We start from the raw sequence: 20,629 nt of genomic DNA on the forward strand, positions 1-20,629 counted from the left end.
GAACTCATTCAAATTAAAGTGTTTTTAAAAAATCTAAATCAGTCACTTTTAATCTCTTAAATCTAATTTTTATATTCCAAGACATTATTAAAGTTTTTAACAAAATTACATTCTTTTGGCATCTATTTTTTTCTGAAAGTAGCCCAAAAAAAAAATACACTGGCAAAATATTGTTAATTAAAAAAAATTGATATCATATTACAAATTTTGCAAAACTCACATTTTGCATCCAACTTTAACCATAAACAAAATTCAATATATTGTGACAAAACACACAAATTTCAAAGAGGCTCGAGAAGCAATCCGAGTCTGTCACAAATTAAGAAAGCAAAACGAGTTTTTGAAGCAAATATAGGATGAAAAATGAGTAAATTTCCATTTTTTAAGTTCATTAACTCTAAGCATTGACAAAACAAGAATACTAAGCCAATAAAAATTTGAGACAAACAAAGATACATTAACCATATAAGAAGATAAGTCAAGTCAATATTAACAAAAACAAACTGAGTATCAAAATAGTTGTAACTCTTAACAGTCAAAAACAGCTAAAAAAAAACTAACTATCTTCTATCCTGGCCTGTTAGTAAGCAAGCATATGCAATTCAAGCAATTCAAGATCATAACAAATTAACAATGCTTACCATTCTTGAGCAGTCAAGAAAATTTTCTGTTTCTGAAAACACCATTGATCCTAGTAAGCTTCATCTGGGTTTGAATCCAGTTTCAGATCTGTCATGCCCATAATCACCTCATCTATCGAATTTGAAAATCCATTCAAATCTAAGTCATCTTCTTTAATAGACTGTAAAGAACTATCGACAAGGGCCTTGTTCAGATTTGTCAATAACTCATCTTCCTCATCTGGAATGTCCAAATCCCATACTTTAAAGATTTCACCTGCTGATGGTTCAAGTATAGACTCTGTAAAACTGAAATCCAATCCAAAATCATAAGTGTTTTCCTGAAATTCATGGATTACTGGAACAGATGAGTTTCCAAGATTGGTTCTTGATCTAAATTTATTAAACTTCTTCCCTTTCACAGAATGAGTGCTGTTTTCATCATCATCTTCTTCTTCTTCATCACTTGAAGTTGAAAAATTATAATTAATGGTCCCTTCAGCATCATCATCATCAAACTTTAATGGAGACTCTTCATCAAGAAGATTAGCCTCTGCATAAAGATTATCAGTATTATCTGCAGAAGGTTCTACAGAATCAAGAATCTCCAATAAAGAATTCTTGAGAGAATCCCATTCATTGTCTGAAACTTTAACCAAACAAGAATCAGCCCAATTTACATCTTCTATAGAATGATCATCTTCAGCACCGTCCATTATTCTAGGCATGAAGAAAGAAAGTATTATTAAGTTGAATATAAGATTAGCAATATGATTTCATATTAAACCCTTGATTATCTTACTCAAATCTATAAACAGACAGATTACAATGCATTATGTGTATCAATTCAGAACACATTATTCAATAGTCAAACCTTAAAACATACAGTTCCGATAACTTCTAGAGAGGTTGAATTGAGGCAATCGATCTTCCGCAGAAACGTCTATCTATCGGTTGCAAATCAGATCGGGAAACTTCTTCAGTAGAGAACTCTTTACAGCGCCTCCTTCTCCAGAAAGCAATCACCTTCAATTGGAAGAAAGATAATTTAGGTCGGCGATGAAGCGGGTTGAAAATTTCCTGTAACTTCTAGGTTTGTTTTGTACTTTAGTACTCTGTCTCAGTTATTTTTATTTTATTTATTTTGGGCCTTTTAGAAAGTTATAATCACAATTACATTTTCCACAATATATTTAGTGGATATTATTTTAGTCATGAAATGATTACCTAAAAATTACATTTTCCACAATATATTTAGTGGATATTATTTTAGTCATGAAAATGAAATGATTACCTACAAACTGTTAGAACTGTTTTTATCTAGGGTTTTAATCTAGAAGAAGTAAAAGAACTAGAAAATCGATAACTCAACTAAACTGATATATTATCGGTTTATTTTTAAAAGAACTAGAAAATCGATAACTCAACTCAGCTAATATATCAGTTTTATTTATGTTTGTTTTAGTTGATCAGTTCACTGATTTTAGCGGTTCCGGTTAACTAAGAAAGAGGAGTAGGAAACATGTTGTCCTCTCCCGGCCTAGCAGTTCTACAACTTTTATTAGTTTATCGGTTAAACATTTCGTTTTTGTCAAACTATTTTTCTAACGGTTTAATCGATGAGTCGCTAATATTTTATTTTATAATTTATATTAATTATTTTATTTTTAAATATTTAGATATATTATAAATTATAATATTTAATAATCTAAAATATATTAGTTATTTTTATTTTTTAAATTATAATTTGTATAAAATTATTTTTAAAAAAAATAGAATTTATATAAAAATAAAAATTAAAAAAATTAATACTTAATTTAAAAAATTGAATTACCGATTTTCGGATTCTGATCCGATAAAAGCGTTATAATAAGTTAACGTTTATAAAATAAATAATAAAATCGAAATTAACCGAAACCGACCAATTAAACCACACAACTCACTGTGAATCAATATTTATTACAATAATAAAATAATAGAATTCAAAATTTTTAAAATCCAAATAAGAGTGGAGTTACAATTTATTGATCTCACATAATTCACTATTAATTTAACTACTAAAAATATCATTATTTTACCTATTTAAACATTGGGTTTTATTTCAAAAAATATACATTTACAAAGTATAATTAATTGTGAAAAAAAATCATTAATTCTAAATAAAATTTAGTTAAATGCATTTTGGGGCACAGATCTAGGTCAGCCAAATATATATATATATATATATATATATATATATATATATATATATATATATATATAATATTATGCTTAATATTTTTTTAATTTAATTTATTATTTATTTATCTAATTTAAAAAATATGACAATTCATCATTTATCTACTTATTTTATCAATAATTTTTTATTTAATTTCTTATTTTAATTTCTAATTTTTTTAATACCACCGCAACTCTAATTATGTCTTTACTAATAAAGAAAAAAATTATTTTATAAAAAAATATATTAATAATCAATCTTACTGTTATATATATTTTGTAGAAAATCTTGATCTTGGGTTTTCTTATAATTTTAAGTTTGTTTTTGAGTTTTATTAAGAATTTATCTCTATTATATCACCCATTTTAATCACTTAATTATTAATTTAAATATCAAACTCATTTTTTAAATACTTTATGAACCTTTTAAAAATATATTATTACTTTATTTTTTTATTAAATTTAAAATAAAAAATTAATATTTAAATAATATATCTTAAACAAATTTTAAATAATCTATATTTTTTTTATGAAACAATCTTTTTTTTTAAAAAATAACCAAAATCAAACGAGCCACTAATCAAGTAGTTTTTATCCTCTTACAAAATAGTAACAGTCAAAAGTCAAAAAAATCAAATAAAAAAATCACAATTTATGCCAAATTGAAGTGGGCTATAACTAGAAATTGATTTAATTAAAACGGGCCATAGAGAAATAACATTGTGGCCCATTACATTAAAATCATTTATGCTACTACCAACCGTTACTGGACATGACATAAGATGGGCCTACTTAATTTATTATGCCCCCAGTAACCAGTTTTCCTTATTTTAATAATGTGTTTGTTTAAAAATAAATAAATAAAATTTGTTTGTAATACCAACCAAACAAATAATTAAAAAAAATATTCGAAAAAATATTTAAAAATTTCCGTACCGTATTTTGTGAAACATGGGTACGGATGAAAACTAACGGTCCCGTACCGTATTCTATCATGTCGACCCCACACGCAAAGAATATCACATCAATAATAATTTATATATTTTTATAATAACAGATTAAAAATTAAAAATATTAAGGTCTTATTTTTTTTTTTAATTTCAACATAATTAAACATTATTTTTTTAAGATACAAAATATCAATTTTTACTTAAAATTTAAATTATAAAAGAAAAAACACTTGATTAGATGAAAGTACTTTTTTACTTTATATTACTTTTACTCTAAATACTAAAATATTTTTTACTTATATATTTTATTTTATTTTATCATCATATAATAACATAAGTCTTTTTTATAAAAAAATATATTTTTTCATTAATTCTAACCTCGAACAAGCCATTCACATAAAATTTAATCTAGTCAAATTACTAAATAAAAACTGATAAAAATTTTTAAAATACAAGTATTTTCGTTTTAAAATTAAGTGATATAACTTATAAGAGAAAGACTTACAAATATTTGTTAATAAAAGAGAGATAAAAAGATTAATTATATATATATATATATAATAAGGTATATTATGTAATATTTTTGTATACTTTATAAATGTGTTTTTAGTTCATAGGTCAAAATAAATTTTAAGAAAACCATACAATCTTAGGCATTTCATTATTTTTTTACATTTATTATGAACACTTGATTTAGAAAAAAGAAAAATGTATTACATCCAAAACTTTGGCACACTTCTTAACACAATAATCAATATATATATATATATATATATATAATATATATATATATATATATATATATATATATATATATATATATATATATATATATATATATAATGATAAAAGATAAAATTTAAAAAATGTATAGAAAAGTAATACAAATAATTACACCAAATAACATCTCATCTAATAGAGTTAATTTATTCTTTATTTTGACCATACCAAAAACATAACTATATATAATCATAGTGAGAATTTAAAATCTTTTTAGTTAATAATTGTACAATAATCATAACATGTGAACACCTTTAAAAAAAATATAATCCTTATATATATATATATATATATATATATATATATATATATATATATATATATATATATATATAATCATAAAGATTTAGAGAGATTTATTTTGTTTGCATTGGGGAACAAAACCTTTTAATATATTTTGGGAGGAGACAATAATATTTATGGTTGGAGTTATGTGACTCAAAATGTTGAATTCATGAACCTAACCCCACATCCTTATTAATTTGATAGATTTCGAATTCGATGATTCATCTATTAATTTTAACTTATTAATAATATTTGTGGTTGGAGTTAAGAATAATATTAATCTCACTAATATCAATTGTTCAATGATTTTTTTTTATTACAAATACTTATTATTGAGTTACTTACTATAACCCTTAGTTTGATGTTAGGATTTTAGATTTTTTACTAAAATATTTTCAATTATATTTTAGTTTAAATATTTAATTTTAACAATCAAAATATTATTACTTTATAAGAGTATATTCATTTTGAGTTCTTGATTACCAAAACCAACCAATAGATTCATTTGTAAATTTGAATTTAGATGGATAAATAATAAATAATCCGATTAATGTTGATCCTTGAGGTAGAGCATCGCCAAATAATTATGCAAACTTTCTAAAATATAGAGTTGTGGTTAATTTGGGTATATATATATGTGAAAGTAATAGATACTTGGGTCGGATCGTGGATTGACTGTCCATAAACTTGAAACGGTTAAAATAAAATTAAAAATGTTATATGTATGTTTCGAACTTGCAACCTAACAAAATAAGTACAAACATTTAATCATGTGTGATTGAAATGTGACCGAGAGATAAAAGGCTGGTAACAAATGAGGGTGAATGTAACCCTCGAAAAAACCCTTTGGTTCTGTGGCAAGCTCGAGGTTCGAGAATTTCAATCTTAGTTTGCGTGTCAAATATTTTTTTAAAATAAAAACATTATTTAAAAGATTTTAAATAATTCCTGACAACTTTTGAGATTAACTAAAAATAATTAATTTAAATTCAAATTTAAATAATCCGGGGATTTGTAGTAATCAAATTACAAATTTATTTTATAGAATTTCGTTGTTTAAATTAATTAAAAATAATTAATTTAAAAGATTATTTATTTAAAATAGAGTCGCAATTAATTTTTGAAAATTAATAAAAATGACATACGTGTACAAACACATTAGCCAAAGTTTTTTTTAGTTCGTAGTTTGATGATACTCGAGAAAGAGTTTCGCGCTTCATCCTTCGTACCCGTTTTGAAAATAGTCTCTACTTATAATTTTTTTTTGAAAATCAGTTGTATAACGTTTTATTTTAACCGATTATTCTTCTGATCTTAGGCATGCATATGATTTAGCGTTATTTAAAAAAATTATAATAACAATTATTTAAATGCTGATACTTGTTGCAGATGACGACTAGGGAGGAAATACTTGAAGAACATTAGTTTAAAATGCATTAGGGTTTAAAAATAAATCATAAACAAGCCTTTGTAAAAATATTTTTTTGTGAAAATATCCCAAAAATACTTTGAAATCATTTTCTAATTTTTTGGGATTTTTAGAAAATAGTTTGAGGTTCCAAAATTACAAAAATAATTTTGGAGTTTGGAAATGAGAACCAAATAGGCCTTAGGATCGGTGCCCCAAGTCATGGTTTCATTTTATCGATCGAGGGCTAAGAGCCCCTGGTCTTAGGTCGGAAACCCCTCGGTTCAAGTTCGGGATCCTCGGTCAGGATATGGGAGTCCCTTGGTCGGGGTGCTAAGGCCTCTTAGTCCTTTACTAAAATTCTCGTACGGGTGCCAGAATCTCGGTCGGATGCTTCGGTCCTAGGTGAAAGTCATCGGTCATGGGTTCGGGAGTTCTCGGTCGGTGTGAGACTCCTCAGTCATATGCCTGAATTCTCGGTCGGATCTCTTAGTCCTAGGTGGAAGTCATCGGTCATAGGTTTAGGAGTTCTCGGTCGGGTGCGAGACTCTTCGATCCTTGGTCTGACGTCTCGGTCGGATATAAAAATCTTGGTCTTAGATGAAAAACATTGGTCGAACCTCTTGGTCCTAACTAAAAAAAACTTGGTTGGTTCTCTCGGTCCTGGCTTAAATTTTTTATCAGACACTTGGTCCTAGTCGAACCTCTTTGTCCTCAATAATATCAAAATTGCAAATTTTGTAATTTTGCTGGAGGCTTTGATCTAAGGGCTTGTGTAGCTTCAAAAAACTTCTAGTAACATTAAAATAACCATCCTAAGGTATCATTCAACCTGGGTGATGATTAATTTGTTCAAAACAATTTATTGCCAAAAATCAGATTTTTGGTTTTAAAGTTGTTTTGAAGTAAAATGAGCTTGACAATAGCTTCCTTATACTTCATATGCTTGATTGATACCAAAACATGAACACTAACTATTCGTTTGGACCAATTTAAGAACTCAAAAATTCTATTTATTTTGAAAATTTTGATTTTAATCAAACATGATCGGGATGGATCAAATCTGATCTAAATAGTTTCCCAACATCATTAGAAACATGTTGGGAAGCTTTATGGGCATTTGTTCTTGAGGATTAGCCTAAGAACAACAAACCTAATTTTTAGATTTTTAAAATTCAAATTTGAGTTTTTCTATTTAAGGTTGATTGGTTGATTCTAACCTAAACAGAAAGCTTGGAAATGATCCTATGATCGATTTCCAATCCTAAAATCCAACAACCAGACACTATATAAAGTTGTGAAAATTGAAATATGAAAATTTCAAATTCAAACTAGAAGTATGAATTAACGGTTGATTGGAAACATACCAAGATTGGAGAACACTCCTTATACCTTAGGGAAGCTTTGAGGATGCACATATCTAAGTTTTAAGGTCTTATACATAATTTCAAAAAATCTAGCAAACTTGAGCTTTAATGACGATTTTTTTTGAAAATTCTGATTGGAAGCTGAAGAATTAATATATTTTTTTCGGAATTGTTGAGGGAGGCTATTTATAGTCTCCCATAGCCTCCTGAATTCGGTTTATGGCTTCAAGTGGATTGAATAAGCCAAAATTCATTTATGATATTTTAGCTGCTCTTCATCTAAGTTGCCGAAATAGACATAATTGATGTATATTGATGTATGAGAAATAATTACTGAAGTAGGGTGATCATTTCAGCATTTGAATCAGCCGAAATGGTTGACTATAGGCAAAGTTTCATCTTTCAGAAATCAAAGAGTTGACCCGTTCTTATCTTCCGGCGATTGCGAGGAGAAGACAGTTGGTAGTTGAAACGACGTTGTTTAAGGCGAAAATGCGGACCTTGAGCGGTCCGTTAGCGTTCTATCATGGTTTTTTCGTGTTTCAGCGTTCCGTTCGCGTTTCTGCTAACTAATCGTTAACTAATCATGTGCGGCACGAGCGTGCGCTTCCTTTGTTACAAAGGACTATGCGGGCTGTTGATGGGCGTTCGATGAAAATCCAATGTTTATCTAATGGTCGCGGTTTCGGTTGTAGCAATTTCACTGAATTTTGGCTTCACCCGATAGATTAATTTTTATTTTTAAAATCTTATGTGTTGTTTGAAATTGATTTTTCTTTCACCATTTTGGTTTTAATTTTAATATTTTAAATTACACAAAATGTTAAAATAAATATGACAAATATTTTGTCAAATTTTTTTTATATATTTTTGCGGATGAAATGGGTACCACATTTTATCCTAAATATTTATTTTAATCCCATGATATTTTCTAAAATTATTTTAAGATAAAATGAGTACAAAATTTATCCCCAATAATTTATTTATTTTATTTGGCCATTATCCTTAAATAATTAGATTTTAAGTATCATTATAATTAATCTAATTAATTGTTTAATTAGGTTTTTCCTTAAGGTTAATTATTTTGATTTTATTTATTTGAAAATAAATGAAAATAATTATTTTAATTTTATAAATTGGGTATTTAGATTTTTAATACTTACAGTGGTTGAAAAATATGAATCAAATATTAAATTAACTAAAGTGTAGGTCACGAAGTTAAATATCGATTGAGATTGATGGTTGATTTACCTAGGGATAAGATACGTGTGTAAGTGTGATTGGAATGTGGTTTGTTGAGGGATAAAAAATCAGTAACAAAGGATTGCGAGGTCACGAGATTATAGGTCGATTGAGATTGGTGGTTAATTTGTCAAGGGATAAGAGACATATTAAAATGTGATTAAGATTGGTGATTTGTTTGTTAAAGGATAAGAGTCATGTGAAAATATGATTGAGATTGGTGGTTAGTTTACGATGGATAGAGGTGTGTGAAAGTGCGATCGATATTGATGTTTGGTCTGCCGAGGGATAAGAGGATGGTAACATCGGTTTGTTGAGGGATAAGAGACTTATGAAAGTGTGATGGGATATAGTTTTCCAAGGGATAAGAGGCTAGTAATAAAGGATAATGAAGTGACAAGATTAGAGGTCGATTAAGATTGGTGGTTGGTTTGCCAATGGATAAGAAACGTCTGAAAGTGTGATTGAGATTGGTGATTGGGTTGTCGAGGGATAAGAGGCGTGTACAAGTGTGATTTGAATTCTTGGTTGGTTTTTTGAGAGATAAAAGTTTGGTAGCATTATGATTGGTGGTTTATTTTCCAAAGGATAAATAGGTCGATAACAAAGGATCGTAAAGTCACGAGATTAGAGGTCGATTGAGATCGGTGGTTGGTTTGTCGAGGGATTAGTAGCATATATGTACGAAAGTGTGAGGTTACGAGATCAGAGGTCTATTGAGATTGATAATTATTTTACCGATGAATAAGAGGTCGATAATATTGGAATTTGTGGTTAGTTTGTTGAGGGTTAATAGGTCAATTCAGGTTGGTAGTTGGTTGGTTTGCTGAGAGATAAGAGAGGCGTGTGAATGTGTGATTGGGATGGGTGGATAGTGATTAGTTTACCAAGTGATAAAAAGCGTGTGAAAGTGTGATGTCATTAGATGGAGAGATTTATTGAGATTGGTGGTTGGTTTGTTGAGAGATAAGAGGCGTGTGAAAGTAATGAGTCATGAGATGAGAGGTCAATTAGAATTGATGGTTGGTTTGCCAAGGGATAAGAGACTGATAACAAAGGATCATAAGGTCACGAGATTAGAGGTCAATTGTGATTAGTAGTTGGTTTGTCGAGTAATTAGAACTATGTGAAAGTATGAGGTCATAAGATGAGAGGTCGATGGGATTAGTGGCTAGTTTTCCAAGGAATAAGAAGACAATAAGATTGAGATTGGTGGTTGGTTTACTAAGGGATAAGAAACCGGTAAGAAAGGATAGTAAGATCACGAGATTAGAGATTGATTGTAATTGGTGGTTAAAAATATATGTAAATGAGATGTTCATTGGCCGAAGTGTGAGGTCACAATATTAAGATCGATTTTGATTAGTGGTTGATTTGCTGAGAGATAAAGGGCATTTAAAAGTGTAAGGTCTAAGATGGAGAGGTCAATTGAGATTTTGATAGTTGGTTTGGAAATGGATAAGAGATGTATAAAAGTGTGTGAGGTCACAATATTAGTAATTAGAGTTGTCCATTGGGAAAAAGAATATTGGTGGTTAAATGTGTGATTGAGATTGATGGTTGACTGAAGTGTGAAGGTGAGATCACAAAATGAGAGGTCGATTAAATTGGTGGTTAGTTTGCTGAAGTGAAGATAAAGAGGTCGCGGTAATAATATGAGATGGTTGAAGTATTAAATACTCGAATTGAGATCACGAGATTAGTAATGAGATGTTCATTGTACAAGAATAAATTATTGTCGTTAAATATATGAATGAATTTGTTGGTTTATCGAAGAAGTGATGGTAAAGAGGTCGGTGATATGATGAGATGATTGGTTTGCCAAAAGTGATGGTAAAAGATGTTGGTACTATTGAGATGGTTGTGTAGAAGTGATGTCAGAGATTAGTATTAAGAAAGAATATTGTTGGTTAACCGAGAAATGAGAGTAAAAGGTTGAATATGAAGATGTCGGTGTTGATGAGAAAGAGGAAGACGATCACTAGGCTATCACAACTATTGAAGCTCCCTCATATTCAGACCATAATCATCTCTTCTAGTCTAGCGAAAATAAGAGGTGGATATCCCAATCTCCTTGAGAGGTCCTAGGTTCGAGCTCATAAGGCGACAAGTTCCACGTTTGGTTAAATGATTAAGTGTGTTTGCGGGCTATGTGTTTAACCCAACCCCCCTATGGTCATATTTTTTTTATTCAGACCATAGATGCTAGCGATGAAAAGGATAATGAAAACGATAAAAATTATGATGATGATGACAACTATCATAAAGATGTGAGTATTGTTTATTTCAATTTTGTAAATTAATTTTTTTTGGTTAGTTTATATAGAAACATTAAACACATTAATATCAAAATAAAACCAATAAAGAATTTATATAAAATTGTTAGCCATTTATAAAGTCGTAAAATCTAGAATTTAAATTAAATTTTAAATTTTAAGTTAAAATATATATTATATATTATTGTTATATAAAATTAAATATAAAATAATTAAAAAAAACAATCTTAAACAAATGATATTAATAGAATTATAATTATACAAATCTAATTATTTGTAAAAGTAATAATAGAATTTTGAATTACAAACATAAATTTAATTTATTATGTACAGTCGTATAACATTCTAAAATCTAACTAATTTATAAACTTTTAAAATCTTAAAATTTTAATTTAAAACCATAAAAAATTAACTACTTTAAAAGTTTACATAGGTAATTTAGAATCCTAAATTTAATAAGTTATATCGAGATTTTAATTATCTTTGTTGAATAAATATTCTTAAATGCTCAATGTATTTCCTACATTTACAAATAACAACAATACAATTAAGGGAGATCATCGGGTAAAGTATGTTCATATTTGTCCAAAAAAAATTAATCATCATTAAATTTTTTTTATATATATAAATGATAAACTCAACGAAATATTAGCGAAAGGAAAGTCACGAATCCTACGTGGCCTTGCCACGTGGGTATGAGAGAGGGAAAAAAATTAAAAAATATAAATATAAATTAAAAAACGTTTCAGTTCCTAGTTCCCCCTCTTTCTTCTTTTCATTTTTCATTTCCGACGACCGTTCTCTTTCTTCTCTAGCGATTTCGCTCTCTCCCATCCACGACTTCTTCTCTTTTCTTCATCGTCGTCCGATCGAAAATGGTAAGTTTTGAAGCTCTCCTTCGTGTATCTTTACTTCATTTAGGGTAGGTCCAGGTTCATACTACTCTTCTTTTCAGGCTGGTGTTAGTCCAAGTACATCGCCCGACAAGACTCCAAGATCTCTAAGGACTCCAATGTAAATAAGAAATCTTATCTTTTTAGAAATGAATCTGTTTAATATAGATGATTTTGAACTCCATGCAAATGCTTCTATGCCTAGAAATGTATGTAACATGTGGTTTGTGGTTTATGATTTAACGTAGAAACGTTTTTGATATCCATATATTGTGTCCCTAAAGGTTTAATTGACTGCATATTGTATCTCGAAACCATGATTTCAAGATAAGAAATCATCATATTGTGTCCTAAAACTACCCTTCTGGGTCCTGAAACCACCCATTTCGGGATGAAAAACAATCATTTGAAAAGAAGAAATGATAGTTTTGGGACCTGAAATGGGTAGTTTTGGGACCTGAAAGGGTGGTTTTCAAGACCCGAAATGGTGGTTTCAAGACCCCATAGGATGGTTTCGGGACCCATAGGGTGGTTTCAAGACCCGAAAGGGTGGTTTCATGACACAATATGATGGTTTCTTGTCCCGAAATCGTGGTTTCGGGACAAGAAATGGTTTATTTATTTGCTTATCTACTTCATGGTTCATTTATTTGATTATCTACTTCATGGTTTTTAAATGCTTATCTTTTGTTTTTATAGAGAAAATAAACGTAAAAGGAATGCGGCCCAAGAAACCAAACAACCCCCACAACTTATTTTTAACGAGGATACCGTCTTTTGGCTTTTTCAATCTTCTTCATCTACTGTCTAATGAACAAAAAGAGACTGTGAAGTCAATAGACTTCGGCTCTCTTCTATCACTATCGCTTTCAAAATGCCCTGATGCGATTTTCGTTATCTCGTCAAACATTTTGAACCTAATAAATATGCATTCATCTTAGAGAGTGGAGAGGAAGTAAAAGTCGAAGAAGATGATATTCAAATCGTATTAGGTCTCCCTAGAGGGGAGCTGGACATTGTAGAATACGAGCATAACGAGACCGATGACAAGTTGAAGGCCTTTAGGATTCGATGAGGTAACCCTGTTAATGGCGCTCTTATAGTGACCTATATGCCAATGAAAATCATGGAGAACAAAACTGCTGACAACAATTTTAAGATAGGCTTCGTATTATTTGTTGTCAGATGCTTTCTCTAGTGTGATCAACTAGGTCAACTAACCATGTATATCTTAAAACTTACATATATGTATGGTATATGCATTTTAATAATCCTCAAATCTGTTTTTTTCACTTGCAGATTTAGAATTCTGAAATCTATTGCAGATGTTGATAATATCAAAAAGTTTAATTGGTGCAAATTTGTACTTGAAGGATTAGTTCAATCATGTGAAAAATAGAAGGCGCATGAAAAAAACATTTCCAAGGACCACAAACGTTCCTTATTGTAAGTTATCACTAATTTATTTCCGTGGTTGCAAATGTAAATGGTTTTAACATATGTATGTTTTTAGTTGTGCTACGTGTATAGAGTGAGCAACCCTGAACTGAGAGTTGATGAACGCCAATTTCCTATATTGTCATGTTGAAATGACACGAAGTTGAAGTTTATGTTGGATACGGAGTGGACAAATGGAGGATTCGGACGTGGAAGTGATGTTGGACGCATTCCACTACCACCTCTTCAGAACGAGGAGACAAATGAGGATAAGGGGGAGTCCGAAGAGGCATATATGGATGAGTAGAAGAAGTTTGAGTTCCTGGTTTACATTCTTAAAAAATAATTAGTGAGTGTTTCAGCATCCCCACTCTCTAACCTCAACCTTCGTTCTTCTTTAACGTAATTTCTACATGTTCTCTCATCGAAATACATGTTTTCATACCCTCCAGCTTCCACTACAAGGGATTGAAATGTTTTGGCCACAGTTATTCTAGCTTCATTGTTTGTATCAAATCTTCTCTTTACATTTCCGTCTATTACTTTGTAGGATCTAACATGGCGTATCCTCTTAGAGCTTAATGTATGGTTGTGCTCAAGACAAATACTTGTTATCACATATTCTCCTTTATTCCAAACAACAACATTAATCTTTACTTTACAATTTGTCTTCATTATTGGTCTAAGTTGATGAAACTTATTTTTGGCATTCGATTCTTTCATAAAACGTTTGGCACAACCAATGCTGAAGTATTTCTTCTTACAACCTACATTTTTGCTCCATGACTTGGTAATTCGAATCCAATTAAGTGGGCATATGATGTGTATAATTCAAAAAGTTGTTCTTCGGAGGAAAATGTCATTCCAACACTAGGAATGTCATTGCAAAAAATAAGTGTAACCGTAAGAAATACGTCCCGAAACCACGATTTTGGGTCCCGAAACCACCATTTTGGGTCCTGAAACCACACTTTCAGGTCCTAAAACCACCATTTCGGGTCCCAAAACCGATATTTCGGGTTCTGAAACAAACATTTCGGGTTCCGAAACCAATATTTCGGATCCTAAAACCAACATTTTATGTCCCGAAACCACCCATTTTGGGACCTGAAACGACCCTCATGGGTCCTGAAACCAGCATTTTTTGGTCAAAAAATAACCCTTACATGTCCCGAAACCATCATTTCTTGTCCAAAACCATCATTTCAAGTCTCGAAATGATGGTTTCGGGAGCTGAAAGAGTGGTTTCAAGACATTTTGAGACATTGAAATTTACATTTTTTATACGAACAATCGGGTACCTTACGGGTTCAACAAGGGTGAATTTGTTCAGGTTTAGTGCTTCATCTACTGTGTTATTCAAGTTTGGTGCTTCAGTATTGCTAGTTTCCTGAAAGTTCAAACAGTTCGTCATCATACAAAAACGAACTGAAATAAATCCCTAAACCCTAAATAACTAGATCTGTAAAAACTATAAACTAAATAACTAGATCTGTAAAAACGATATCATGGGGTTTCGCAGGGAGAGGTTTAGGGATAGAAATAAATGACGTCGTAGAAGTCTTAGAGGGAGAAATAAATGAAGCTGGAGAAGTTTCAGAGAGAAATAAATGAAGTCGGAAATAAAAGAAACCGGAATTGTGGATATATATTTTAATTTTTTTTATCTCTCTCCTACCCACGTGGCAAGGCCACGTATGAATCGTGACATTGCTTTCGCTAACAATTCGTTGAGTTTATCATTTCTTTTATATATATATATATATATATATATATATATATATATATATATATATATAATTTTTTTAGAGCCCATGTGACCTATTTTATTATTTTTAATATATGGTAAGCACTACAAATCTATATTCAAATTTATAATATTAAAATAATTATTTTGACTTATTTTTTAATAAATAAAGTCAAAATAATTAATCTTATGGCCAAATACCAATTAAAACAATTAAATAGGTTAATTATTGTGATAATTAAAGCCTAATTAATTAAAGAAAATAATAAAAATAAAATTAATTGTGATAAATGTTATACTCATTTATCTAAAAATAATTTTAGAAAAAATAAGGGACAAAAATAAATAATTTAGAATGATTTGTTGTATCTATTTCATTTAAAACAATTATTTATTTAACCTTAAAAATATAAAACAAAATTGGTAAAATATTTGCCATATTTGTTTTAATATTTTATATATTTTAAAAAATAAAATTAAAGCCAAAAAGGTAAAAGAAAAATCAATTTCAAACAAACCCTTAAAAATTAAATAAAAAAATATATATTTATGATCTTGTTTGGCCGAAACTAAAGAAATTAGTTGCAGCGCATGCCAGGACCATCGGATTAATACTGAATTTACATCCAGTGCCCAGCAACGTTCCACGTAGCCCATTGTAGTCGAAGAGACGCGCGCCCGGGTCGCAGCTACGGGGGACAAACCTACTGATCCGATCCGGTATTTCGGATCGAATATACGCTCTAGTATTTCGAATTGGATATACGCCTCTACTTTTGTTTTTAAATTTGCGATCCGTATCTGACCCGGTATCCGACTACTATCCAATCCAAAAACACCTGATCGGATCTGATCGGTCAGCCGGATACCTGTCGATCCGATTTTTTTCATATTTTAGAAAATAGAAAATGTTCTATTAAGAATCTCAATTATGAATTCAACTAATAACTGTAATACATATCAAAATTATAATTCAAATGTCAAAATGAAATCAATATTTCTTTTAAAACAAAAAGACCTTGGTCCACCAAAGTGACCCAACATTTTATAATACTTGCATGCTGCAACCTTGATAATTGTAATAATATTTTTGTTCGAGTAAACAAAAAATTATTTTAATTGACGGATGTTGTTAGTTGAAAATTACCAAAATATTATTTCAAATAAATAATAAAAATAAACTAACTATTATTTAGGCTATTAGGGTTTCTAATTTTTATAAATATGTTATTTTATTTTTAAATTATAAAACTCACAGGATCAGCTTCAGGTATCTGAAATTTCTTTTACACGATCCGTTCCGATCTGGAGATCTGTAAAAATATCAGATCATATCGATATCCGATCCAACGGATTCAAATTTTTTCAGACCGGATTGGCCAGATCGGATTTTTTTTGGCTACCCCTAGTGCATCTGATCATCAAACGGTCATTAACTGGAACGCTAATGAACCTCTCAAATGCTACGGCGTCAAGACGTAACGCGCCCCAGCCTCGAAACGATGTTGTTTCCTCCTACAACCATCTTCTTCAATACGACGCTATAGTGGATAAGAACAACCGCCTTTGATCTTCAGGTCAAGATGGAACTCATTCGTTAGTCCACAATTTCGGCTAATTCAAAACCCAATATGATCACCCTACGATGGTGATCACCCCCTACGAAAGTAGGCCTCGTCACTACCTACTCCGACTAGTTGACTAAAGAACAGTCAAAACACCATCAATGGTTTTTGACTAATTCATCTCACTTGAGGCTTCAACCGACTTAGGAAAGTATACATACTCCGCTAAGTGATTCCGAACACAAGGAACCCACTCATACCCTTTAAATCGAAGAAAATAAAATTCTACCACTAAAGTTTGAAGCTTTCAGATTTTTCGAATTTTCTGTTTGAGGCTTTAAAACTTGGATTTGATCATCCAGAAAGCTTCCTAAGGATCAATGATTGTTCTCCAATCCTTGGATAGGTTTAATCACCCTCTAATTCATATTTACTTTTTGAATTTGAAATTTATATATTTCAAATTACATAAGCTTGTATGCTTGTTGTTTATGGTGTTTTATGGTTGAAAAATCATCCCTAGATGATTTAAAAAGTATCTAGATATGATAAACCGATCAATCAACCTAAATAACAAAAAAACCCAAATTTGAATTTTCAAGATAAAAAAAAACGGGATTATTGTTTTTGGGTTAATTATGTTAAATCACATCCCAAAAAGCTTTCCAACATGATTATAATGATGTTGAGAAACTGTTTGGATCATGTTTGATCCATCCCGATCATATTTGATCAAAATCAAAATTTTCAAAAAAAAATGAATTTTTTTGAGTTCTTGAATTAGTTCAAACAAGCAGTCAGCTTAATTGTTTTGGTACCAATCAAATATATGAAGTATAAGGAAGCTATTGGATAGCTCCTTACACTTCAAAACAACTTTAAAATCAAAAACGCATTTTTTGATCACAAACTGTTTTGAACAACTTGATCATCATTTATGTCGATTGATGCCTTGAATTGATGATCAACATGTTCAAGCTCTTGGATCAAAGAATTAGAGCTAAAAAATGAATTAAAAAACCTGCAATTTGATTTTCTCAAGGACGGGTGTTCTTGAGTTATGATCGAGGGATCTAACTGATGTTCTTGAGCTAGGACCGATGATTTTTATCCAGGACCCGTGAACTTAACCAATGACCGATGACCCTTGACCTAGGACCGATAAACTTAACCTAGGACCTAGGATCTCATAGCCTAGGACTGATGGGTTTATACACCCAGACCGATGGCTTCAAATGTAAAATATTCTTGTTGTCCGTCATGTTGATAGCTCAGAATTCTTCTATGGTTGGGAACATAGATCTTTCCCCGAGGAAATAAGCCCGTTTTACAGGATTTCACCTTCGTTGCATTTCCATCATGGAGGTGGAGTTTATTTTGAGATTTATGAACCTCATGATAGGAATGAGGCCATAAGATCGATAGTTTCACTCATTTGTGTGAAAGTTAGCAATCCATAGAACTAGTGCGACATCCGTCAGCATGGACATCGTTTGTGATTGGGTCCTAAAGAACACTAAAGTTCATTTTTTTAATTCGTTTTTTAGCTCTATTTCTTTTATCCAAGAGTTTAGGTAGCTTCACAAAGTTCACAAGAACACGTTGATCATCATCTCAATATATCAATCGACCTGAATGACGATCAATTTGTTCAAAACAGTTTGTGATAAAAAAAATGGGTTTTTGATTTTAAATCTGTTTTGAAGTGTAAGGAGTTATCCAATAGCTTCCTTATATTATATATACTTGATTGGTACCAAAACAAGAACATTGGCTGCTTGTTTGAACCAATTCAAGAAGTCAAAATTTTCAATTATTTTGAAAATTTTGATTTTGATCAAACATGATCGGGATGGATCAAACATGATCCAAATGGCTACCCATAATCATTACAATCACATTGGGAAGTTTTCTAGGCTGTGATTCAACAGAATTAACCCAAGAACAGCAAACCCGTTTTTTTTTAATTCAAATTTTGTTTTTGTTTATTAGATCGATTGATCGATTCTATCCTACTTTTATAGGGAAAATGATCACCGTGGTAGGGTGATCATCTCAATTTTTAAATCAGCCATTTTGGTGCACTAACGACTGAGTTCTAAAAAGACAAGATCAACACGGACATTCAAGCTTATCCACTTTGGCGTTGCGTTGGAGACGAAGGTAGAGAGTGCTCAAAACGACGTCGTTTTGAGTGTTTTTATGCGTTCTGTTACTGCATGGCGTTCCGGTAGCGCTTGGGTGGACAGAGCTAACGTCCGCATTAGCTGCTCTCTTACGATTGTTCATTCATAAAGGTGGAATGTAAGAATAAATAAAAAAAATTGACCCTTCAAGTATTCTAAATTCCATGGAGGTCCGACGAAATCATATTTTTATCACGAAGAAGCAATTAACAATTATTTTTCTATGGACTTCCAGAAGTCCTCGACTACAACGGGTTACACGACTGCTTCTTGGGCATCCATCGCTCATCCGATGACTATGGTTCATGCTACAGTCGATTCTCCCACTTTTGGCTACACAGGATCACAATTTTTATTTTTATTTTAAAACCTTAAGAGTTTATTTGAAATTGATTCTTTTTTACCCATTTGACTTTAATTTTGATCTTTTTAAATATACAAAATATTAAAATAAATATGACAAATATTTTCCCAATTTTTTTTACATATTTTAGAGTTAAAAAATAATTTTAGGAGATAAAATGGGTACCTCATTACATCCTAAATTATTTATTTTAATTCCTGATTTTTCTAAAATTATTTTAGGATAAATGAGTATAACATTTATCCAAAATAATTTTATTTTTATTATTTTGACCATTTTCCTTAATTAATTAAACTTTAATTATCATAATAATTAATTTAATTAAGTGTTTTAATTAGGTTTTGGCCATTTCCTCAATTCAGGATTGGACATTTCTCTATAGGACCGTCATTTAGGATTACACGTTCGTTTCTATATTGATCAAAATAATTATTTTAAGTTTATAAATTGGTGTGTAGATTTTTAGTGTTTACAAATATATATCGTACTATTTAACTTTAATAATTTAAAATTAATTTAGCTTTATTAAGGATTTGTTTGATATTAGTTTTTTGGAAGAAAAAAAATTTGATTAAAAGATGAATTATTTGAAATGTTTAAAATAAATTACTAAAATGTCATTTTTTTGGTTTAAAATTTAATAAAAATATTTTAATATTTTAGTTGATAATTAAAATGACTTAATTATTTAATGATTTGAATATAATATTTGAATTAAAAAAAAACTAAATATCCTATTTGCTCAAAGTCTTCCTAATATAATTTAAAACTAAATACGATGACTTAATTACTAATGAAAATGAATAAAAAAAATTTAGAAATATTCTCATTGATGTGAAGAGTAAGAAAGATAGATCTAAGAAAATTTGTTTCATTTGAGTAGTTAATGAATAAAAAATGTATAATGAATTTGGAAATTTTCAAAATTTACAATTATAATATAAGGCTCTCTTGTAAAGATGAGAATGACAAATATTACTCTTTTGATAATGATTGTTTTTTTGTACTAATTAATTTGTTTGCATCATGAATAATCTTTTGGGAAGGTTATACAAGTAACTCATTAGATACTATATTCAATTCACTTAATTTATTTTTATAGAGAATAAAATGTGAGACTTCACAAATTTATTAAGGTAATTTTTAATAAGAATGCGACTATAAATGTATGACCGTGTTAGTCGTCATTATCTTAACTAAAAGAATTTTTTATATTATAATTAAATAAAAAGTTAGAAGTGAATGAAAAATGTGATATTTTCATAAATTTGAAACCTATATAGAACATATCA

At 30.0% G+C, this 20,629-nt stretch overlaps 1 protein-coding gene across 2 annotated transcripts; it reads right to left on the bottom strand.

Moving 5' to 3' along the window:
• Positions 1–419: 419 nt before the first annotated feature.
• On the bottom strand, positions 420–1,684 carry LOC124932451. 2 transcript variants are annotated; one of them, XM_047473081.1, is made up of 2 exons: positions 1,507–1,684; positions 420–1,340 (listed from the first exon to the last, which is right to left on the bottom strand). In XM_047473081.1, exon 2 carries the CDS (start codon positions 1,334–1,336, stop codon positions 692–694), a length of 645 nt encoding a protein of 214 aa, XP_047329037.1. In that variant the 5' UTR covers positions 1,337–1,340; positions 1,507–1,684; the 3' UTR covers positions 420–691. The 2 variants fall into 2 exon arrangements, with proteins under 2 accessions (XP_047329037.1, XP_047329036.1); XM_047473080.1 differs by having other exon boundaries at positions 1,495–1,684.
• Positions 1,685–20,629: the final 18,945 nt, after the last annotated feature.

Source organism: Impatiens glandulifera, chromosome 3 (assembly GCF_907164915.1).
Source record: "Impatiens glandulifera chromosome 3, dImpGla2.1, whole genome shotgun sequence".
Lineage (NCBI taxonomy): Eukaryota > Viridiplantae > Streptophyta > Magnoliopsida > Ericales > Balsaminaceae > Impatiens > Impatiens glandulifera.